Raw genomic sequence first — 25,121 nt, forward strand, 5'->3', positions numbered from 1 at the left:
CAAACAGTGCTCATGGGAGATATCAGCTCCCATGCTGAACATTCACCACACCCTTTCCCTTCTTGATTCATCCCCAGTTTGCTCTCCAGCTATGCACAACATGGCCTCCCAGAGGACGTGGTCAAGGCAACCCACACTCAGTGAGCTGACTTCCAGCGTGGTCTCCAAAGCCCAGCTTCCCAGTTCCTTAGTGCCATCTGTGTGAGCAGAGCGTATCACATGAGCAGCAGCTTCACACCTGAGCTGGATGATGCAGGTGGTTTCCCACACATCAGTTCTATGCATCCCAGCCTTCCCCTCTTTTCTTGCCCTAGTTTCCAGCACCCCTTGCCAAACATTCAGGCCATCTATGCTACCTACAGACCAGGAGAGCCTGCCAAAGGCACAAAGCCAACTGCAGGAATCAAGAAAAATCTCCCATTTTCCTTGGGCACCCTATAGCTGAGAGGCTTGTCCTCTGTAGGACATATGTCCAAGGCCACCTTAGAGAGCACCAGGGCCCCTCCATGCTGCCCTCTCAGGGGTCCTCAGCCAGGATACTATGGATCTAGGGGAGAGAAGAGGAGCCTCTTCTGGAGAAGCAAACTAAGATGACTAGTCTACAAGCATCAGATCAGGTTAGTCTGGAACTGACATATAGAAGACCACCTGGACAGGTTAAATAAATCAAGGAATCGTGAAAAAGAACTATTGAAAAAGAACAGGGAAGCTCTATATGCACCAATATGGAACAATCTCCATGAAACTTTTTTTTAACAAAATACGTTTGATTGAGATATAATTTACATATATAACATTCACTAATTTTAGGTGTGCACTCTGAAGAGTTTTAATAAATGCAGCCATACAACCACTACAATCATGATCTTAGAATATGTTCATCACCCCAGAAAGTTGTCTCATCCCTCTTTGAAGTCAATCATCATCAGCCCTTCCCCCAATCCCTGGCCGCTGAAAACCACCAATCTGCTTTCTCTTTAGTTGGCCTTTTCCAGAATGTCATATAAATGGAATCATCCAGTAGGTAGCCTTTTGTGTCTAGCTTCACTCACTCAGTTTAATGCTTTCAAAAGTCATTCATGTTATTGTGTGTATCATAATAACACAACATTGTTATTGCTGAGTTGTATTTCATCTGGTACAGCTGGATTTTGTGCAGATTTGCCAAAATCTGTTCCTCCATTCTGCTGTTGGATATTTTAAAAGAAAAAGTAAGTTTACCACAGTGTGCACACAGTATACTACTATTTGCATAAAATAAAAGGAGGTACACACACAGATTTCTATATTTATTGACAAGCTTTTGAAAGACACGTAAGAAAATGGAACTGTGGTGCCTTTGGGAGAAAAATGGGATAGCTGAAAGACATCCTTTCTTTGACCACTTTTATAACCATTTAAAAATTTTAACTATACACACTACTGATTCAAAAAATAAACAAATTTTAAAAGTTTTCAGAAGACCTCATATCTAAGGTTGGCGTCCCCTTTTGCCAAACCCTGCAACATTTTTTTTTCTTAGCTATTTCTTTGACTTCTCAAGATGACCCGGAGATTTAGCATGTTATTTTCCAGATAAAGAAGAAACTTTTGCTGTTTTTCTTTCTCCTCTTTCTCAGAGTTCTTATTAACTCCAACTTAATCTCCCTTTCTTAATTATCTGTTTCTTAAACAAGAAAAAAAAAAAGCTTTGATCACCTCTGAAAACCAGCATCCAACACTAAACTCACAGCATGTAATGTGATTGAAGCCACGGTCCCAAGGCATTTTGTTGGATATGAAAATGGGAAGAGGCCAAAACACCTGGGCAGATCCCAGGGTGTGATCTCTCAGGAGACCTGGTGGCCAGGGTGATGTCCCACCCTTCGCCAGGCCAGGATGAGCATCTGCCCACAAAAGCAAGGAAGGAGCTGCAGCCACTTAGGTTTCAAAGTTCCTTGAAAAACCCTTCAGGAACATAAAAGAACAATCTTATGAACATCTGCAGCTTCTCAGAAAAGCTGATGTGCATATTCCCTCGTCTAGTGTAGAATTGTTTTGTTTTTAACAATAATCCCATTATTGGCCTTCTTGACAGTGTCTGACACATGATTTTGTTCAAAAAAAGTTCCCTGAATGCCTCTAGAGGGTGTCACTGATCCTCACAGTAGGGAATGACATCACTGCCCCTGCACTCTGCCTGGGCTTCTCTGCCATCCCTGCATCAGACTCAGAACTGTTGCCATCGTTTCCCTGGTCCTGAAGAGCCTGCTTATTTGCCTGTCATGCACAGGCATTTGATCTCACAAAAGGCCTGTGCTCTCAAGGTATTGTACAGGATTAAAGGATGAGCACAGCTGTCATCCAGGTAAGAACACATAAACCAGAAAAAGATGGAGTAACAACAGGACACCCGCATTTATTCTTTAGCACAGGCCATGCATCCCAAATTCTCTTCTCCATCATCTCAAGCCATCACTTCCCAGCAGTCAGTCCAGACAGAGGCAAGCAGGCCCCACTCCGTATCAGAAGCCTTTGTGACCCCACACTCCAATTAGTCAACTCCAACAAGGTTCCACCTGACAAGTATCCCCAAAGCAGGAGTCAGGCAGCATGGAACAAGCTCCAAGAAGTCAGGAAGATGACAGTGGCATCCCCAGGGCCTAGGACAGTGGCTGCCACTGAGGATGTTCAAAACCTGTGGACTGAGCCTTGAACAACAGCAAGCCTTCAGCAGGCAGGATGGGGCAAGGCACATCTGATCAAAGCGGAGCATGGCCAGGGCTTCCCAGACTGGGCCCACAAGGTGGATTTCCATGGCACATAGGCATGACTCTGTAAAACAACTCTCATATTTGAAAAGTCGTTCCCGGTCAATTCCCCTGCAGTCCTGGTTGCATCAGGAAGAAAGTTCCAGTGCAGTGCCAGTATGTCTTTAAGCCTTCCCTAGAACTTGATCATTTCCCTTTCTAACACATGAATGGAATGGGCGCTTTATCAGCAACTTTGACAAACAATGAAATCCAGCTAGAATTCTAGGACACTGTTGTGACTTCAATATATTTATTTTTACAGTTACTTTCTGTTTTGGGGACATGTTAGATGATTTTCTGCTTATAGAAAGGTACAAAGTTTCTGTTTTAAATTATTTTATTTAAGACCAAAAGTTGGCTGATTTAAAGAGAAAAATATGAAAGAAAATACCACAGGAAGTATGAGTTTAAGACCAAAAAAATGTAAAAATCATGCAGGTAGTGGATGGTTCTACATGAATACGACACAAACCAGGCCTCTGACTTCTGTGAGCATAAGAACCAAAGCAAAGAAGTTTAAGGAGCAGGTTCCAGGAGGAAAGGGGCAGGTCATGACAACAGCTGGGGCCCAGGGGATGTGGTGGCAGAAGATGGGTCTAGAAAGGTAAGGTCAAGCAGGGCATGGAGAGCCTGATGCTCAGGGGAGGTGTTGGGCTTTCACCTGCGATTGTGAGATCCACCAGAGACCTCCAGCCTGACTGACTAGTGGGAGGGGCCCCATCCCCAAAACTGGGCTGAGGGAAGAGGGAAGATAAGCTGGGGTGTGGGAACTCTGAGGCAGAGAAGCCAAGGAAGTGGCTGGAGCTTCCTCAGCTCTGCTGACCACAGTGAGACCCTGAAAAAGTACCTGCCCCCCCCCCAGGAGAATGTGCCTTATCACAAAATCCTATACCCTCCAGAGGTGCCCCCCAAGATAGTGAATGGAACAAAGTCTGGTACTAGACAGTTAGCCTGGAAAACAGGTGTTAGCCCATGTGGTCTTCCATGATAAAGTCACTTATCACCATATATGGAAAGAAAACTTCCAGGAAAAAGGAGAGGGAGAAAAAAAAAGATTGGAATAGGCTTAAAGAAAAAAATACCTAAAGATAGCCTAAACAAAGCAGGCCCAGCCCCTCATGCCGGCCCCACTGTCTGCTAGCCATGTGGTATGTGATAAGCCAGAATGCTTTTATTTATCTTCTTTGATTTGTCCATAAAGCCGAGAGCCAGCTCCACTGAGAAAGCTCCACTTGCAGTAGAGACTGCATCCTGCTCTTGACCCCTGACCAACACCCCCCAGGCCCCAGCTCCTGCTCTAGGAGGCGGCCTGGCTGCCATTCCCCTTCCCCTCATCCTTGCTTCCTGCCTCAGCTTCCATAGCTGTGTTCCCACAGCCAGTAAGCCAGGAGCGGTGCCTGCTGCCTCCTCTGTGGACAGCTAGCTAGGCCATTAGCACTCATCCTACAGGTGCACTCTGCCATTTGCCCAGTCCTCTGCTACAGCCCAGACAGTAACTGGCAGAAATAAACATTCTCATGGCTATAAAGTATGGCTATAAAGTATCAGCCACCTTGAGTGTTCCTTGGCAACAATGTTGCCTCTTGAACCATAAAGGTATCAGAGATATGTGTCTATCTGGTGTATTTCTCTGCTCCCACCTCCTTGCATGAGAAAATGGCCAAGCAACCACTATATCCAAATGACTCTAGGTCCCAATTCACCGAAGCAGGCCTGCTCTTTTGCTCTCCCTAGAATGACCAAAATAATCACGTCAAGGTCTGTGCTGGATCTGCACTCGAGAGCCCTGATCTCAGCCTCCAAACTCTTCTAACCGTCATCTCAATCTCTCTTCTTGGCAGCCAGGTTTTGCTTGGGTGAAGAAATGCCACTTGTTGGGTAGAAGAAGATCAGCAGAGTTGAACCTGCCAACAGGATGCCAAGTTAAATTTAAATTTCAGATAAACAACAAAATGTTTTTAGTATAAGTATATCCCATGCAATATTTGGGACACACTCATACTAAAAAATTGTTCATTGTTGATCCGAAATTCAGATTTAATTAGGAGTTCTATAGTTTTATTTGCTAAGTCTGGCAACCCTAGATATCAGAAAGTAGCAGGACCAACCCCTTGCACAGCCCTGATCCTCCCTAGTAACCCTCAGGGCCACCATAGAAACAGCCCTGCCTCTGGCCTGCACTTCACTATTGCCACTCCCTGAGTGCACTTTGCAAAGGCCTGCAGGCTCTATGTGGCATCTCATAGCCAGTACCCTTGGTAACTAGCAACAAAGGATAACTTCTCAGCCAAAGCAAGAAGTTGCAAAGAAACCTAAAGGAAAGCTTTTGTGAATAGACTGAGCAAGAAGAAGCCCGAGAGAAGATGCCCTGTCCCCAGCAGGTATAAAAACACCAAGCGCAGGCATTCAAAGGACTGACAGTGTTTGCATATGAGCCTGTACTGCGCAGCCTCACACCCCACCAAAGGCACCAACAAGCCAATGTAATCTAAGACTGAGGGGGCGGGGCTGTATGGCTTAACAGGCACAGGAGCAGCTTTATAAATGGCCAGTATCCCAAGCCCTCAGGCAGCTGCTCTGGGCAGGCCCCTGCAGGAGTCCTGGCAGAAGACACAGCCCAGCCCCACTGAAAAGCATCTGAGGGGCATGGACTCATGGGCTCTGGGCCAGGCCAAGTGCCATGGGTGTGTGGGGCATTTCTCTATATACAGCCCTGAAGCATCTAGAAGCAGCTGTTATTCTTCTGCTCTGGCACTAACAGGAGGATACTTCATCTCTAATCTGCAGACTTTTCAAACTATCAGTCAGAAATCCAGTGGCTAATAAATAATATTAGGTTGAGCTATATGAAATTTCCACTTTTGTAAGTCAAAAAGAATATTGGCAATTATATACAGCCCAAGCAAATAATAATAATTTGGTTGCTTTCTATTTATCAGACACCATTCAAGGTCCTTTAAGTGAATTCATTGTGTAATGTTTAATCCTGATGACCACCTTTGAAGGTAAGGATTTCTGTGTCCATTTTAGAGATGCAGAGACTGAGACAGGGAGAGGTCACAATATGTGTCCAGCTGGATACACACTGGATCTATGTGTCTCCATAACCCATGCTCATTCCACCCACCATGTGGCCTGGATTAAGTGCATTCTTCCACCTCCTCCGCTCTCTGAACCTGCCCATGGGTCAGTGTCTGGCCATTCCTGCAGCATCAGGCACTGCCAGGACTTCCACCCTGCCAGCACCTGCTGCAAGGGCCACTCTGTAGCTAATCAAAGCCTGGCCTCCTGAATTAGCAGCAAAGTGTATTTAACAAACAATTTCAAGAGGAGAAAAACACTTGCAAGCTGATTTAGAGTGCGAGGGGAAAGGTTGCCAAAAAATGCATTCCTAAAATAAATAGAAAGTAGTCAAGGGGGCAAAATCTAGTCCAACCAGTTTTAAAATGCCTTAACTGTGACCATGAGCTAATTTGTAGTAGACCACTGAGAAAGGCATCAGGTGCAGTGTGATCCAGCATCACTGCAGACCCAGAAGCACGTGCTTCCAAGGCTCTCCTCTGAAAAGGCTACTAAGCCTCATAGAGGGGAGAGGATGAGAAACCTCTCAAAAGAACAAGTCAAAGTCAGGGACCATCACTAGTCTCCTAGACCATCACAACCCCCCTTAAAGGCTGAAATCAACACAGTAAGATAAACAAAAGGGCTGTCAGAGGCCAACTTTAAAAGAAAAGAAGAAATGGATACGCTCCTCCCTGTGAAATAAAATTTTGGAAGAGCATACATAATACATAATAAAAGCAGTTTCCACCAGCTCCAAATGAACATCTGCAGAGATCAAAGTTTGAGGATAAAAAGGAGGAGAGGACTGACCTTCACATGGGCCACGTAGTGACGACACGTCTCCTCCATGTAAGTCAGCTGCAGCTTCTCTGTGACCTGACCCATGGTCTCTCCCAGCAGCACAAAGTAGACCCTGGGCAGCTGGCCCTTCTCCTTTTTGGCCACGTCAGCCATCAGAACATAATTCAGGCCTGCCAATAAATGAGAGGTCAAAATGTCAGCAAGGACCGACACACTGTGATGAAGCCACCTCTTTTCCTTGTCACGGGATCACATGCACATCTCATACGATACCTAACCTTCCATGGCAGAAGACTGCAGCCCCAAGCCGAGACATGCTCAGCACACAGCCAGGGTGCTTAAAGAATCGAGAGAGAAGCATGATGTCCTCTGCCTTTCTAATGACTCTCCCTGTGTCATACTTCACGGCTCTCCCTGATTTAAACCTCATGCCATCATGAGGTATCAACTGAGCCAGCACTATGCCCATCAACGAGGTGTACCCAACACAGGTTAGTGTCCTGACAAGGAAAACATCATGACAAACCTACAGAACATTACCAGAAGCTGCTGAAATTATCAAGGCTTTGTGTAATACTGACTTCTATAAAGCACATGGTTTATGCCCAACACAAGGGAACCATCTCGTCTGATAATTTTAACTAATCTCAACAAAGTTGAGTCGTGCTCTATAACGAGTACATGGACTGGACCATGTGCCTGCCATCGTTTACTGAGCACTGACTGTAGGCCAGGCACCACTAAAGGTAGAGGGGATATATCAATGAACAATGCAGGCATAAACTCCTGCCTTCAGGTAGTTTACATGCACAGGAACCCAGATGAAGGCTGGAGTTGCCTTTATTCCCAGGTAGCCGAGTGTGGTGATCAAATATTTTGTAGTGCCTATCCTTTCAACAAAACTATGACCATGGTAGGGCGTGTACTGAGGTCCTCTCCTGCAAAGAATAACTCACCCCCATACCTGAATGTGTAATGCCAGATGGCAGAACTTTTGTAACACAGTCTTGAATTAAAAAAAAAGAAGAAGAAAGAAAAAAAGAAAAAAAAGATGATCACAGTATCAAATGCATGCTAGATAAACCTGGAAGGATCTACCTCTGTTATTTCAGAGTCAATAAGTAAATAGATAGGTATGTATTACATTATAGAAATATGACTTTAGTGTCAATACACCTATTTTACCGCTTTTCTGTGCCAGAGGTCATCCCCTCCGTAACCCTTTTTATTTTTTAACTGTTTTGGGGATTCAAGGAAATACGTTATTTTTAAAGTGAGAGAACAGGAATCTCTGTCCCTGGAATGACCAGGCGAGATGGCTGAGCAACAGAAGGCAGATGACCCAGCCCCACCCTGTCTCCAGACACCTGCCTCTTAGAAGCTGGAGGCTTTACATCAGTAACAAGTAGCCCCGAGCCCACTGGCATTTAAGTAAGTGAAGTCAGGCATTAGGAAAGGCTCCAGCTTTTAATGACATCAAAGGGATCAGCCACCAGGGGAGGTATGAACAGGGAGAGAGGAAGGTGACCTGAATGGGCATTCTGCACCTGCCACAGGGCATATTTTTGATGCTTCTAATGGCCTCCCTGGGCCTCTGCCATCTCAGGGACCTTGCCATGCCGAGCTGGCAAATTCCTAGTCAGCAGAGCCATCTGCCCCAACTTGTTTAACACCAGCAAACAGCTGACTTACAAGGCAAGGCTGTGTCACCAGAAGGGACCTGAGACCTGGATACTCTCAGGAGGTGCCATTATTAAGAAGAAAATAATGCATACAGGAAAGTGCTCCCACACAGAAAACACTGGCACCTGTGCAAGTGTCACACACCAACTCCAATGGGGACAACAGCAAGAAAAGGGATAGATTCAGACTGGCAAAGCTTTGAGACAATCCTGGAGACCACTAAGCTCAAAAACCTTCATTTTTTAAGATGAGGGAACTGAGGCCCCAAAAGGGAACAAGACTTGCTCCAGGCCAGAGAGCCACCCACCAAAGAGCTGAATCTAGGACTCCCTTAATCTCTGGTGCCAGGCTATTCCCGACACACTTGTTCTTGCTGCATGCTATACATTACTTGACCAAAACCTCCCATTTTTTTGAATGCATGGATAGCAGGTCCAAACAAGTGCAGAGATCTACAACTAAACTCTAGCCAATTTACTTTCTACTGATCACAACTTCCCTGAACAACTGCCCTGAAGTAAGAAAGGTTACATTTAAATGAAGTGAATTTCCAAGTTTGCTTAAGCAAAGTCATGGCTACAGATGCACATTGCTGAAGACAAGCCAGAGGCCACACAGTTGGGTGAACCAATGTGGCTGACGCAGCTGCTGAGCAGACTCTCCTCGGGGTCCCCTGACCAGCCTCCTTCCCAGGTGAAAGAACCACAGCTGCCTTCCCTCAGGAAAGGAGATAATGGAGAGGACAATGAGACTGGACTATCTTGCCAGAGATGAACTAGCTGAGCTCAGAGAAAACCTGGGTGGAAAGGAACACAGGAAGATGGAACGGATGGTATTGCTCCCCCACCCATATCCTATTGGCTTTTACCATTTCTCTGCTGTCCGGCCCAAATTGCAACTGCCAGTACCTGCATCTCTTCTCCTGAGGTCTTTCTCTAGTGGCTCTGTCCATGTGCATGGCAAGCCAGGAGTGCCAGGGAACTCAAGTCCCCAGAGAAGCCCTCCATAATTCAGGGCCCCGGCTCCCTTGCCCCTTGATGTGGGGTAATTCTGGGGCATGGTCTACACTGACTGCCAGGGTTCCCCAGCAGGACTGAGCTCCAGCTGCCCACAGCAGTAACCTGCTCAGTAAGACACCCTCTATTTGGCTGCTCTGATGGCTAATTTTATGTGTCAACTTGGCTGGGCCACAGGACCCAGAATCTGGTCAAGCACCAATCTAGATGTCACTGAGAAGGTATTTTTTTTATATTAGATTAACATTTAAATCAGTAGACTCTGAATAAAGCAGATTACCCTCCAAAATGTGGGCAAGCCTCATCCGTTGAAGGTTTTAAGAGAAAAAGACTAAGGTTCCCCAAAAAAATAAACTGCTTTTAGACTGCTTTCAGACTTGAGCTGCAACATCAACTCTTCCCTGAGTCTCCAGCCTACTGGCCTTCCCTGAAGAATTCAGACTTCCCAGATCTCATAATCTCACAACCCAATTCCTGAAAATCAACCAACTAATCCATTTCTTTCTCTCTCCATTCTGTTTCTCTGGAGAAGCCTGAGGTCTGCAGCTGCCTTCCTTTCCTGTCTCACTGTCCCATTTCCTTACTGGTACTTCTTGGGACCATTTGTGCATCAACCACATGCACTCAGAACCTTGACCCAGGCTCTGTTTTGGGGAGAACCCATATTAACACAGGGTAAGTCAGGAAAAGCAAATAAATTCAACCTGCAACATGTGCCAAGCACTGTGCTAGGTAATTTACAAACACCAACTTTACTCCTCCAAAGTTTCATCTCACTGCAGAAGTACTGATCCGGAAGTACTGATCTCTTGCAACTCAAGGGAGAGAGAAACAACCCACAGTTCACAGAAACTGAGCTGAGGACAAGGCAACTGCTGCTCCTCTCCAGCAGGGTGTGTGCATGCCAGCACATTAACCTTTCAGATTTCTCTAAAATGTTAAAACATACAATCACAGACATACCGCATTATCCAATTCACCAAGTACAATCATTCTGGAAGCATTTCATCTCTAGAACTGCCTACTTAGTACTTCTCCTTGATTTAAATTTTGACATTTTAAATTACCCCAAAGGAAGTTAGTTCTATATCAGACTCTCTCCTCTAGAAGAAAGCAAGAGTCACAATGAGAAATCCTGCCTGAGGAGGCAAGAAGAAATGCTGACCACTCATTCCAAAGCCCTGAGTGGAACTGGTAGTTTTACCAGCACCCACTGGTAAAGGGTCTGGTGGAAAGGGAAGCAGAGGACATGTCTGGGAAGCAGCCGATCAGCTGCCTGGGCTCCACGGTCAGGGCCCTGGGAAGGTGGGTGCATCAGGCTGTCCGAGTTGCCCACAGCCGGCCATGAGGTAAGCCAGCCTGGCCAGCCCCCGTCTGCCCCTGGGAGGGTGCTGGTTCTGATTAGGGCCTGCTCCAACAGCACATTTCACATCTTTAGGTTTTTCCTTCTGGCAGCTTGTGTCCCTGCCATGTCGAATGATGTCATGGTGATGGAAAAGCTGATCAGCCCCGAGTAATACTTTCAGCCACCTCCCTGCCCTGCCCCCGGCTGCTTCCCGAGGGGCCCTCCTGCACGGGCCTGGGCCAGGAGGGAGCCAGCTGTCTCTCATCAACTCTGGCTCTGGTCTCTCCCAGCAAGTTTTGATTAATTCCCGCTCTCCATCAGAACACGAGTTCAGCTGTGAAATTCTAACAAATTCTCCTTCCCGAGTTTCAGGCTGAGAACCATGGAAACACAGGAGCACTGGGTTAGAGTGCAAAATGCAATCACTCAGAGAGCGCCCCTTCCTGGTTTTCGTTTCACACTCTGGTGAAAGCCCAGAACTGCCAGCTTGATTCCCAGCCTCCAGAGATTGACAAGCAAGTTTAGGTGTCAGCCTGGCCAGTGAGTAGGTACAAGCACCGCCCATGGGTGAGGGGCAGGGTCCCCTTGGGCAAAGCATTCACCACCTTCACCTATGCCAGCCAGGCTCCAAGGGGCCACAGGCTGTTCCCAGGCCAAGAATAAAGTGATTAATAATATTATTGGGGACAGGAAGAACTCCTATTTTAAAGTGCTTTATGAAATGTGTTGTAAACCTGCTCCTGGAGGAGCCCACGGTCAGAGGGAGAAGTCTGTGTCTGTGTCCCAGCGCTAAGCACAGTGCATGCCACACAAGGGGCCCGGAGCTCATCCAGAAGAGCGAGCAAGAGAGCAGCTGGTTGTTTTTGTCCTGTCTGCCTGCCCCCCTCCCACTAGAATGCCAGCTCCATGAGGGCAAGGACTTTGCCTGTCCTGCTCACTGCTCCATGGCCCAAGCTAAGCAGGGTGTCTGCCACTCTGTAGGGCCTTAATTATTATTGTTTGATTGAATGACCCAACAGGAATTCAGCAACTAGATGTAACTGGATGCTTGCTGTGCTGGTTTATGAAGCTGTTGTCCTCAGCTCCAACCCACCCTTCTCTACCCTGCACTGTGACACTGGGGCTGGGACCCTGCAAACCTCACTTGTTTTGCCAGAGGCTCGCTGTGAGGCTCTGCTAATATGGAGCATCGGAGGGAGCCTGCAAGGCTGGAGGAGGGCAAAGGAACTCGCTCCTTCCTCCCCGCTTCCTACTCCTAGCCGCTTATCCCAGCAACAGTTTCTCACGGCAGCTGGTCCCAACAGCAGTTAATTGTACCTTTCAATTTTCCCCCCATTCTCTCAGAGCCAGCCTCATTGCACTCCCTCAGAGAGATCAGCAGCACCAGCCCCCTCCTCAGAGGTTCAGGTCCTAGCTCCACAGGGCCCCTTCTCCAAGCTCACAGGTTCTGATAACTCCAAGGAAGTGGTTAACCCAAAGTATAACCTTGAACCACTGTGATTCTCAAATTGAACCCATCTGGAGGCTTGTAAAAACACAGATGTGGGTCCCACCTTCAGAGTTTCTAGTCAGAATTTGCATATCTAATGAGATCCCAGGTGATGCTGATGCAGCTGGTCTGGGACCACACTTTGAGAACCACTGGTGCAGACCTGGAGGCGGCAGCTGCTTCCTGCAGTTACTCCCAGGTCCTCCATGACCTGTTTAACCCATTCCCAGTGCTAAATTTCCTCTGTTAAAACAACTGGTATGGTTTCTGTTTTCCTGACTGGACTCTGCCTGTTTCAGAGGCCAAGGCAGATTCACCTCCTACAGAGAAAGTCTGTATTTCCTACAGTATTTACAGAGGCTACAGCAGCTTGTGTCCCGCTAATGAGCTGGTCCTGAATACTCCCATGACCAAGCAGGCACGTGGTCTCCCATTTCTAAAGCAGGAAATAAAGAGGCAGTTGGTGTCCCTTCTCTGCACATAGGCTTGAACCCTGCCAGGTAGAGAAGAAGAAACCAAAGGCACAAGACTAACATCAGCTGCTTATGGCTCTCAAAACCATCCTCAGAGAGCAGGTCATGTGGCTGAAGATGGCAGCAGATAAATACCACAGAAGATACCACTTCTGACAGCCGTACCTAGCCTACCACAGGTATCTGTGTATTGCTTTGCCCAAATGCAGCCATCCTGCTAACAAACTCAGCCCACGATATGCAGACATTGAGAGGTGCCTAGAAGGCCTGCCCAGGGCTGGCACTCATTCACCAGGTATTCCATGGACAAAGTCATCATCCACATGGTTCCTCTGCAGCTGCCAGCACAGAGAGCAGGAAGGCTGGTAACCCAGTGTCTCAGCTGTGGGTTCCTGAGGCGGAGGCCTGGAGATGACACAGAGTTGGCCAGCACCCTCTGCTGAGCTTGGATGGGAGCGGAGGGTATCTGTGTCCTGGAAGTGCCCATCCTTCCTCCATCTGAAGACTGACCTTCCCAACTGTGCAGAGCCAAGAGGCTGCCTTCCTTGCTGAATTCTAGGATACCTCACCCAGAGCTGGACCCCCACAGTTACCTGACTTTTCATCTCCACCTCATTTCCTATCACATTTCCATAAGGCCTGCCCATTTTTCCCTCCCTAAACTCTCCATTTCACTGCCAGCACATTTTTTGGCAGATTTCTGCATTTTTCTTTCTACTGCAAAGATTGAGATATGAATGCCAGAGAAAGTGACAGAAAAATGCTGGGGATGAATAATTTTCTGCATTGCCTTATTATATTGAGATATCAAAATTCTCCAGTTATCATCCCCTTTAAGCCTGATTATCAGGGAAACACACCCTTAGAGTGTAAAGGGATGTTTGACTTTATCTATGAAGCCATGTGGCAGATGGAGGATAGGGAAGGGAAGTTAATGGGAGGGTGCACTGGTGCTGAATGGGCCCCACCTAATGTCAGATATCAGCCAGGTTGCTTCGCATTGCCCGCAAGGTACAGTACAAGATGCCATCCAACTGCCTGCCTCTTTCACTTTACCCCAACACTTCTGGGGCTATGGCTAAGCCTAGACCTTCATTCTAATTGTGCTTAGCAGTCTGTGAAAGGCTCATGCTAGATGGGGCCCCAGAAAGAGCCACTGGTCACGAACAGCATGAGGAGGCACCCACATCTCCTCTGCGCTCAGTTCATGAACCTTCAAATCAGAGTTTGCTCTACCACTTGTCTCATGCTCTGAATCACTCTTGCTCTAACTTGCATCTTGGTTTCTTCTTCTCTGCTTCAGCTATACCAATTTACCTTCACTTTCACAACAGCAATAAGTGAACGTTGTCTAACACTGCTTCAAGGCCAAAATAGTAGAAACTCCTTGTAATTCCCTTTAGAAGCTCCATGAGGGCAGGACTATATCTCCAGTGCCTGGCACATGTGGATACATAATAAGCATGTGTCAAATGAACATACACAGACTATTAATCGTTTGCCCTTTTTGAGAGTTCTAGAATAGTTCTCATTCTTATGTGTATCAAAATTAATCTTCATTCTTTAAAAATGTTTTTTAACAGAGTCCAACTATGTGATGAGCTGGCATTGGACAGAAGACAGACTGCTTAATTACGTGAAGGACACACGAGTCCCAGAACTATCAGAAAGCTTTTTTCCTTAACACTGTAGTATCTTAAACAATTATGGAGGTGGTGAGAAATAGCCGCTAGAAAGCAAAACTAAGTATCATAAGATCCAAATTCAACTCCTGGCTTCAACAATATCTGTGTGATCTTGAGTGAGCTGCTCTTTCTCACTGAGCTACACAAGAAAATGTTGTTAATCCTCCCTCACTAACCAGTTCCCAAGTTTTATAGTATGGTTTCATTCAATGTTGAAATTTCTAAGCTCTTTTTAAAAAATGATAAAATAAATATGTTTAATCATTGAGCTTATTCAACATACCTGAAGATCAAGAGAAATTGCCAATGAGACAGCCAAGAAGGATGAACATATTAAATAAGGTAGAACATTTGAGGTGCGGCTGAGGAATGAACTAGCTCATGTAAATATTTCTGCATGAATGGGCGTGTGTGCACACATGTGTGCTCCAGAGCAGTGCTTCTCAAACTTAAATGTGCACAGGAATCTTGTGGGGCTCTTGTGAAAATGCAGACTCTGATTCAGAAGTCCAAAGTGGAGCCCAAAGTCCTGCATTTCTAACAAGTTCCCAGTGATGCTGACAATGCTAGGCCAGGGGCTACACTGTGAGTAGCAAAAGGAGTCACTCATGACATTAAAAATATCTAAGAATGTCAGTAGGTCCAGGTCCCTGCTAGTGTTTTTGTTTGCCTGGAGTTTTTCTTTCTATTATTAAATCAGCCTTTTAAATAAAAATGAAGCACCTAGTAATATGCATAAAGCTCCAGATTCATTTCCTTCAGGTGACCACGTGCTCTGAATTCTAATCAACACTGGCCCTATCTTGTTCTGGGGTTTAATCCAGTCTCTAGAGCTAGGCTAGCAAGTTGATTTTCCCCAATCAGATAAATGGCAGGGACAGTTACCAGCTGTCAGGACAATGCCTGCCTCTATTCAATTCTGAGCTGCCAAAGCAGCACCCCTCTTTTTAAGCCTCTGTAACACCAGCATCTGAATCCCACCATCCGTCTTTGGTCTCCAATTCCATAGTAAATGGTGTAAGTCCCCTGACATCTGGCTGCTGCTACAAACTCAATGAGGAGCCTCCAAAGTCCTGTCACTTCTGCTTTCTAACTGCTCGAATGTTCCCTAAGGGCCAGGCTCCGGGCACTATATCTCCATCAGTCCCATAGGAGCTGTGGTCCAATGAGGCTTCAGTCTAGCCCTCATATTTGGAAAAAGAATGCTTGGGGTCCAACATTATTTGTCCTAGAGCTGGAGGTTGTGTGAAATTAGAAACATGTTGATAAGCAGGAAAGAGAAGGGGAGGAGCCTCAGAGGGAAAGGATGTCCAGCCTGTGTGCCTGCTGCCTGCAAAACCAGCTGGGAGGAACAGTGACAGGGAACATCAGAAATATCCCACTAGCCCACTCCAGCTAAATGGGTATCCTGAGCCCTGACTTGGTGGCTCATTACCAATCTCTCCTGGAACGTGTTTGCCATGGAAGCTGAAGCAGGTGGTGACATTCAGGCAGTTCACAGGCTGCTGTCCGTCGTGACACTGAGGCGCCGTGATGTTGATGGAGCCCGGGAGGAATATGGACACATCCACCGTAATGACAGGCCTTGCTCTGCAGGGCAAGAGAGGAAGGTGACTTAGTCGTGGTAAGGAGCAGCTCTCAGAACCAAACAAGAACTAGACCAACAGGATAAATCCTAGGTCTTCAACCCAGCATTTAATTAAAGCATGAAATATCCCAAGAGAGAAGGGCTAGTATGCTCTGTGAGCATTTTTTTCTGGTTTTAGAAGGGGCATATTGCCTAGTAAATTAATAGTTAGCTTCCCAATAATAAAAGCAAGTTTGTTGTTAATAAAACACATCTGGTTGAAGCCATAAATGAACCACCAGATGCTGGGTAATTATTTAAAATTTTACCAATTAAGTACCAATTTCCATTTTATTAGGGAGATAAGAATACATTTAAGAGGATTTCCTATAGCAGATGCCATGATTCAAGAAATAGATGCATACTGAGGGATTCCCTCAAGCATTTGCTGCCATTATGAGCATGAACTGCAATGTTCTAGCCCCATCCAGCTGGTCAAACCTCCTGCATCATTTACCTCCACCAATTCATTGGGTATTTTCCTAAAAGAACATAATAAGTGGAGTCCCAGCTGGTAATAGCAAAGTGCCTCAGGGCAGAAGAAATCAACCTGCCCAGTCTCATGACCAAATGAAACTCAATAAATAGCCATACTCTCCTCCCTGCCATGGACCATCACCCAGTGCTTGATGAATGGACAGCACCTGTGGGCTCCCCAAGGACATCCCAGAAAAACTAAGAGTAAATCACACCATTCTGCTCCCACTGCAGACATCTGCTCAGGCAGCATTCACCTAAGCTACCGCTCAACCTTCTCCCCTCCAGGCCTCACAAAGAGACCCTTTTATCTCTAAGGAGCCCCAGCCTTCACACCACTGGGGTGACATAACAAGATTAAGGGGCATTAGTGGCTTGAGAACAATAATGCCCCTGCAATGATGCCTCAAAGAGAGCCCAGGGTGATAGGGTGGATGGGAATGATGACCCACACCAACTCCAAGGGAAGAAAGCATTAAGGAAAATCTGGGTGAACAAAGGAAGTGAAGAGACACGAGGCTCAGATGGGGTGAGGGGACTCCACTGCTGCCACCATGCGGGGAGATGGGGTCAACAGAGAGTAGTGGTGACAGATGCAGTGGAACTGCGGGACTTCCAGAGCAAATCTGGCCACAGGACAAACGGAAGTCAGACAATAGCAGTGCCTGAAAGAGGCCCAACACCTTAGTCTTTCCATTTTCTTCTGGGTTCATCCTTACAGGATACTAGAAATAAATCGGAAAGTGGATATCTTACCCCTGGCCAGTGTGATTGTGCAGATGCCAATGGACACCCTATAAAACCCCGTCGACCTTTCAACAGCCAGCTCAAATGTTCCCACCCTGAGGAAGCCTTCCCTAGTACCCCTGACAGTTAGGCATCCTCCCTCTCTGTGCTTCCAGCTCTGTACGCACACCTCTGGCCCCCACTTACTAAGGTGAATGGTCATTGTCTATTTCCAAACCTGCCCCACCAGCCTGCAGCACCCTACAAGGGCTGGGATCTGGTGAATTCATCGTCTCGTTCCCATAATAAATGTGCAAACACCCTTGTTAAATAAGTACAAATTTTACTCCAGCCCAGGAGACTGAAAACCACGAGTGTCCAAAGCCTCACAGATGGACAGAAGTACCATGAAGAGCTGGTCTCCACGCTGCCCGGTCCCTGACGTGCCTGGTCATGGTACAGAAGAAAAGCCTAGCCCGCCCCATCATCCCCAGGGGCCACCTCATCAGGGAGGAGGCCGAGTCCTCCTCTCACAAAAGAGCTCTGCAGAAGACAGTGCGGCAAGCAGGAAACAGACGTGGGCAGCCCAGACACAGTGACCTCAGTGGAAGTTGGAAAAACAGTATCCTTTGAAATGGACTACAGGGACCCTCACAGGTACATCTCCTTCCCACAGCTGTCAGATCAGTTCCCTTCAACCTTTTTGTTTCAACTCCAAGTATTGTTTTTGGATGAAGAAAAGCCCAGAAATCTTTCAGAGGCCTCTCTGATCACTTCCTGTGACCTCCAATGGGAGAGCATGGTGTGCCTATCACCCTGACACAGGACCTGCCCCGGAGCTAATCTGAGGGAAGCAAACTTCCTGAGGGCAGAGCGGGCCAGCCACACTCCTGGGGGCAGGGGAGACTGTGTCTCACAGTCCTGCCTACAAATGTGCCAGCCTCTGAGATAAAAGCAAAGGAGCACCCAAGGAAAGCACCACAAGCGCTTTCAGTGCTTTTTTTTTCTTAGGAAGCTGGTAGCGGCCGGGCGCGGTAGCTCACGCCTGTAATCCCAGCACTTTGGAAGGCCGAGGCGGGTGGATCACGAGGTCAGGAGATCGAGACCATCCTGGCTAACATGGTGAAACCCTGTCTCTACTAAAAATACAAAAATTAGCCGGGCGTGGTGGCGGGCACCTATAGTCCCAGCTACTCGGGAGGCTGAGGCAGGAGAATGACGTGAACATGGGAGGCAGAGCTTGCAGTGAGCCAAGATCACACCACTGCACTCCAGCCTTGGCAACAGAGAGACTCCGTCTCAAAAAAAAAAAACAAAAAAAACAAACAAACCTGGTAGCTGGAACACTTCTCCCTGAGGGCTGACAGTTCAAATCCTGACACTTCACTTCCAGATAAATAATACAACCAGTTGGGATGCCCTTTGACATGTTGCTCAAGGTGCCTTGGCCTTCTGAAAGGCAAGGACAGATAAAGAGCCTTCATCCCTGGTGCCATTGTTAGGTTACTAAGCCAGCCCTGGGGCCACCTACCTCCAGAGAGCTAATTTGAGGTCATATAGTTGTAAGCCTCAGTCAGGTTTTCTCTTAGCTGCAGCCCACAGCATTCCTAACCCACACACCTCTGGCCTCCTGCCCTACACACCTCTGGCCTCCTGCCCTTAGGAGGGTTAGGAACGATGGGCAATATGGATCTATGTGTGCTTGCACATGCGTGGTCTCCTAGCCCTCCCTGCTTTTCTAGTCCCACCCAAAACCTAAAGTAACTCAAAATCTAATGTCATTTAGGCCAGGCCGAGCCAAGCCCCTACTTAACATAGCCAGCTGATGCCTCCAGGCCTTCTAGTTCACTGCTGCTCAGCTGAATCCTGGGACTTTATCAATGGCTGCCCCTGCAGACACCCAGCCTGCTGGCCCCTCAGACATGCTCAGCAACCCCTTTGCCTGCCCCACCTTGCTTCCTCTCTTAGGGGCTCCAGCTTGTCTTTGAAGCCTTCCCTGCTCTCCCTGATTCCCTTGTCCTCCTGGAATAGACCAGGGTGGTCACCCTCTGCTTCATCCTCATCCACATCCCAAACTGAACCTCGCCCTGACCTTATTCCTATCTTGGGGCCTGGCTTAGAAGATGAGGGCCCCTCGCCCCCAGCCCATGTACTAGAACTGAACCTCGCTCTGACCTTATTCCTATCTTGGGGCCTGGCTCAGAAGATGAGGGCCCCTCGCCCCCAGCCCGTGTACCAGATTCCATCACTCTCACCAACCTCATGCCCCCATCCCTCATCCCTGGAGCAGCCTCCCATCCTCCCTCTTGTCTCTTCAACCTCTCCAGGACCCTTGGGGGTAGGCATAGGGTCGGGGCATAAGGGTTCACATAGATGAGGGTGAAGCTGAGGGTGACCACCTCTGATTTCTTCCAAGAGGGTAAGGGACTTGGGAGACCAGAAAATGGCTCAAAGATGTTCTTGGCCTAATCACTGATCCAGAGCTTTCTGTCCTTAAAACACCTCCCTGAACTACCTGCTGGTCCCATTTGCTCCTTTGCAGCCAAGCTTCTGGAGAAGCAGTCAAGAGTCACTGTCTTTTCTTGTTTCTTCTCTCACCCACCCACTGCCATCTGGCTTTTGCCCCATCACTTCTCTAGAGCCACCATGGCCAAGGGCACCCCTGACCTCCCCCTGCCACCTCCAACAAGTCTCAGGCCTCACTCTGCTTGGCCCTTCCTGCTGACTTTGACACCACTGCCTGACCAAGTAACCCTGCCTTATAATCCTCACAGCACCTACCACCATCTGGAATCACCTTCCCTTTTATATTAACAAGATCTGCATGTCCTTGGTCTCCTCACCCATAAAATCGGGTCACACCCCCACTTATGTCATGGATTGTTAAGAAGACTAAGAGTTGTCATGTGTTCTGTCAACAAGAGGATGGATGAACAAACTCAAGGATATTCAGTCAACGGAATGCTACTCAGTAAGGGGAAAAACAAGCAACACGCCAACATGAACAAATCTCAAATGCATCACACTGATTGAAAGAGGCCAGAAACAAAAGAGTCCATACTGTATATTCCCACAAATGTGAAATTCTAGAATGGGCAAGATGGATCTATGGTGATAGAAGTCAGAACAGTGGTTGTCTATCAGGAGAGGGGTATGACTAGACAGAGGCACAAGGAAACTCTCTGGGGTGATAGAAGTATTCTTTATTGTGGTGGGGTGGTAGTCACACAGCATATGCAGTGGTCAAAACTCATGGAGTCATACACTCAAATTGGTACATTTTACTGTATGCAAATTCTACCTTAATACAGAAAGAAAACAGTAACAAAGAATGAACACACATGAAGGGCTCACACTGTGCCAGGCATGCGGTAGGAGCTTACCAAACATTGGTTGCATTATTATTCACTTGCATATGGCTCCCTGGCTATAATCTAAGGTCACAGGCTAGGTCAGGTTCCCCATCAAATCCCCAGGATCTGATGCATGGCTGCACCTCAGCAGGTCAATGCACCTTAGCTGAATGAATAAGATAATGGATTATTGTAACCACAACATCCTTGCATGCTCCCCTACAGCTGTCACGGCCCGACCACTCTTCTTGGGACTTCTCTTGGCCTCTTGTTCAGGGCAGGGCTCCCCAGGCTCCTCTCCTAGGTCTCTTCTCTTGATATGTGCTCTCCCTGGAGTTCTTCTTAAAGAACTTTACATTTGTCCCTGTTGAGCTCCAACTCACCAGATTCAACCCTCCATCCCAGGCTGGAGTCTGGGGTCTCCCACCCATTGTGTAACTGCCTCGCTTTACTTTACATCCATATGTGAGCAAACTCCTGGAGAAGGCTGTCCCTCACCATGAAGAAGAGAAAAAGAAAATACCCTTTGGATTGAAGCTCACATCAGAAGATTAAAAAATACAAGAATGATGAGAAAGCAGAGTCTATATGATGGACCTTCAGCCAGATGGCCCCAGTTTTAAGAGTGCCTGTTGGGCTAGGCGTGATGGCTCATGCCTGTAATCCCAGCACTTTGGGAGGCTGAGGTGGGCGGATCACGAGGTCAGGAGTTCAAGACCAGCCTGATCAACATGGTGAAACCCCATCTCTACTAAAAATATTTAAAAATTAGCCAGGTGTAGTGGTGTGCACCTGTGATCCCAGCTGCTCAGGAGGCTGAGGCAGGAGAATCACTTGAACCCAGGAGGCGGAGGTTGCGGTGAGCTGAGATCACACCATTGCACTCCAGCCCGGGTGACAGAGCAAGACTCCATCTTAAAAAAAAGAAAAGAAGAAAAAAAAAAGCCTGTTTTCAACTGTGAAAAGTTGAGGAGTGTGTTTTATTTGAGAAGAATCCTGACAAACCAAAGTAAGATGCTCAGGATAATGAAGAGAGCAAAGATGACATCATGAAAGCACTAACTAGAGCAACCAGCTTCACAAATCTAACCTCAGTCATTTGGAGCCACAAAAGCTGTTTTATCCAGAGGAAGCGCTGATAAAGAAAGTGAAAATCCAGTCACATGGGAAATAATTACAGGAACCAGGGAGGCCTTATCTTAGTGAAGACACCACTTGGGGGACACAATTGCCCCCTTCAGATACTAAAGGGTTGCTATATAAAAGACACAAGACTGAGAAGCAGAATTTTAGGGAGGCAAATTTAACCCAATTTACATCAAACTTGCTAAGATTTATTAAGCAGTTAAACCAGGCACTGTTCTGAACATTTTACATGTACTGCAGATGATCCCTGACTTATAATGGTTTAACTTATGATTTTTCAACTTCACAACGGTGCAAAAGCCATAGGAATGCAGCACACTCTTTGACTTACCATGAGGCTACACCTGGATAAACCCATCCTAAGTTGAAAATACCATGTTTTGACTTAGAATGGATTTATCTGGAAATAAACCCATCCTAAGTCAAGGAGCATCCGTATTGCTGTCCTGGCCAACAGAGGAGAATCCTGAAACAGAAAGGTCAGGGGACTTGCCCAGGAAACTCACCTAGTAAGGGCAGAGTAAGGGCTGGAACCCGGCCACCTGGCCCCTGAGTTCACATTCAACCTCAAGGCTCTTCTGCCTCTTTAATAATTCAAGATTTAATGTTACCCAGGGCAAGCTGGTTCCCTTAGAAGTAACTGGGATCCCACTCATGGGGCATCTCACTCAAACAGGAGGCTATGTGGCCCTGCAGTGGAGACCAGCAGAAGGTACTGCTGAATAAGAAGGATCTGGGGTGTGGAACTACATGGCCTCTGGGATCCCTTCCAGCTCTGAGATCCTACTAGTCTATTTTAGAAAGTTCTGCCATCAGGTTATTAACAAAACCTAAGAATTGGCTCCCACTCCAAAGTGTAATTCTGCCTCCTCTGACTCATACAGCTAGAAATACTTGGAGAGGGTTCACGGATGGTGGCGGCGGCCCACTGGCCTTTGTAGGAGAGATCCAGACTGCACGGGCCTCAGCAAGCTCTGGGCCTCAGCTCACGTCCCTCACCTCTGCTGCCAACAGGGAATGACGTGCTGTCTAACGGGCAGGAGCCTCCCGGTCCCCAGGGTGTTGCGGACTGACTGGAGGTACAAATGCAGGGTGTACAGATGAAGAGATAGAATGAACAGTGCTTCCCAGCACCCGCAGGAAATAATAAAATATTTGTATGGCACATTATGGAAGGTTCTTGGCCAAAGGCAAATAGCTTTAGGGCTTAAGAGTTAGGCTACCCCAACCCCTACCTAGAAGCTCCCAGGATGCTATCATCTCATACCTGCAAGCCATTCAAGGCCACAGCTAGAAACTCTGGGATAGAGAATAATTAGAATGAGAAAATAAGGTAGCATTTCCACTTACTAAGCACCTCCAGCCTACAAGTAACAGGACAGAGGAAAGAGCCCATGAATGGTGAATGGCTCCATCCCTCACCCTGAACAGCACAATTCAAGGAGCAAGAGTGAGGCCTCTCACCTGAGAAGAACCACGCTGTCGGACATGAAGGCTCCCATGGTGACATCTGAAAATGAGAAGTTTACAGCGTTCAGAAACTTGCTGAAACCCATACAGAACCGCACCCTGGGAATGCGGTCACAAGGATGGAGGCCCCGCCTTGAGGCCTGAGAGCCCTCTGACGGCCACCGTCTGGGCTATACAATGATCTTGTAAGAATGGAAGCCACACTCTCTGACGTGGCAGCCAATCCCTACACAGGCTACTGGGGCCTTGAAATGTGGCTAGTCTCAGTCGAGAGGTGCTGTGAGTGTAAACTACACACCACATTTCAAAGACCTAGTACAGAAAACCATTAACTACCTCACTAATAACTTTCATATTGATTATATGTTGAAATGATAATATGTTGGCTATATTGGGCTAAAAAAATTAATAAAATTAACTTCACTTTTTTATCATTTTATGTAATTACGGTAATATTTTAGATTACACATATGGCTTATACTTCTTTTGACATCAGTGAATTAGAGAAAGACACACCTAGAATTCAGTGACTCTTGGAAAATGCTCTAGGTTCTGAAGAACATGGAATTGTCACCCTCCACCCCTCACTCTATGTGACCTGAGTATCTCATGGTATCCCTGTCTGTAAAATGAAGATAATTATCCCCAGGGCCTTCTTCAAAAGCTAATAATATTTCATTACATTTAAATCAGAAAATATTTATCAGTCATAATATAATATTCATTAAGTACCCACTAGATTTATAGTAAATATTTGTTAAATATATGAAATCAGATATTTAAGTCAGTAAATTCATGAAAATACTTGGTAAGCTATAAACCAAGACCCTGGTTTAACTGGTAATGTTTAGTCCCAAATAACTTTAATTTAGGAAGTACTTACTCTTCCAGTGGTTCTATGCCTTTCTCCCTACCACCCCAACCCGGCAATATAAATCCCTGGCCCTGGGGTTCCCACTACTACTTCACAGAACCAAGTATCTGAGTCCAAGAGGGTCTGAATCTGTACATCACTAAATGCACTGAGCATCTATATGATGCCCTCATTAAGGAAAAACAAATGGCAAATCCATGAATTATAGCGTTCCTAAAATTTCTCCACTTGGGTGTTGTATCAATTTTGTTCTTCAATAGTCTTTTTAAATTAGCTATATGTTTAAAAATAAAAGAACCTGATGAATTTGTCAATTTCCCTTATGAAAAACACAAGATCAGAAATTCAGATCCATTGTGAACTGTGAACACCTTGCACACCTCACATTTACAGAAAAGTAGCTGAACCACTGGGAAGCGTGGATCCCTGTGCACTGCAGGCTCTGGGCAGCCCCTCACAATGAGTCTCAGCATCCTTGTCTATAAAGTGGGAAAAACACCCTATCCTACTTACCTGCTGGGGTCACTGTGAGATGCACATTGCATGTGGAAGTATTTTGAACATATTAAATGCTAAACCCAGGCCGGGCGCAGTGGCTTATGCCTGTAATCCCAGCACTTTGGGAGGCGGAGGCGGGCGGATCACCTGAGGTCTGGAGTTCGAGACCAGCCTGACCAACATGGAGAAACCCCGTCTCTACTAAAAATACAAAATTAGCTGGGCGTGGTGGTGCATGCCTGTAAACTCAGCTACTCGGGAGGCTGAGGCAGGAGAATTGCTTGAACCCAGGAGGCAGAGGCTTCAGTGAGCCGAGATTGTGCCATTGCACTCCAGCCTGGGCAACAAGAACGAAACTCTGTCTCAGAAAAAAAAAAAAAAATGCTAAACCCATATAAGGTATTATTTGGGGATGGCCACAAATTTTCCAGAACAAGAACTGCTTTCTCAAACTTAAAAAGGCCCACAAGGGTCTTTCTTGGGACAAAAGCTTCAACACCGACTTCTTTCTATTCCCTCACTTCCTCCTGGCTCTGTAGTCTTGAGCAATTTCCAAAACTCCTATCTGTACAAAAGTACACAATGTGGTGTCCTCATACAAGA

At 46.7% G+C, this 25,121-nt stretch overlaps 1 protein-coding gene across 2 annotated transcripts in view; it reads right to left on the reverse strand.

Annotated features, from left to right (window-relative positions):
- The window catches only part of ITGA9 (integrin subunit alpha 9), a 387,085-nt gene that overhangs the window by 287,225 nt on the left and 74,739 nt on the right, over positions 1–25,121 (reverse strand). For both annotated transcript variants that reach the window (XM_024245138.3, XM_054552331.2), the window contains exons 13-15: positions 23,141–23,186; positions 15,783–15,937; positions 6,666–6,826 (exon numbers count right to left, since the gene is read on the reverse strand). In XM_024245138.3, coding sequence (XP_024100906.3) covers positions 6,666–6,826; positions 15,783–15,937; positions 23,141–23,186 — 362 coding nt within the window. The remainder of the gene's footprint in view (positions 1–6,665; positions 6,827–15,782; positions 15,938–23,140; positions 23,187–25,121) is intronic.

Source organism: Pongo abelii, chromosome 2 (assembly GCF_028885655.2).
Source record: "Pongo abelii isolate AG06213 chromosome 2, NHGRI_mPonAbe1-v2.0_pri, whole genome shotgun sequence".
Classification (NCBI taxonomy): Eukaryota; Metazoa; Chordata; class Mammalia; order Primates; family Hominidae; genus Pongo; species Pongo abelii.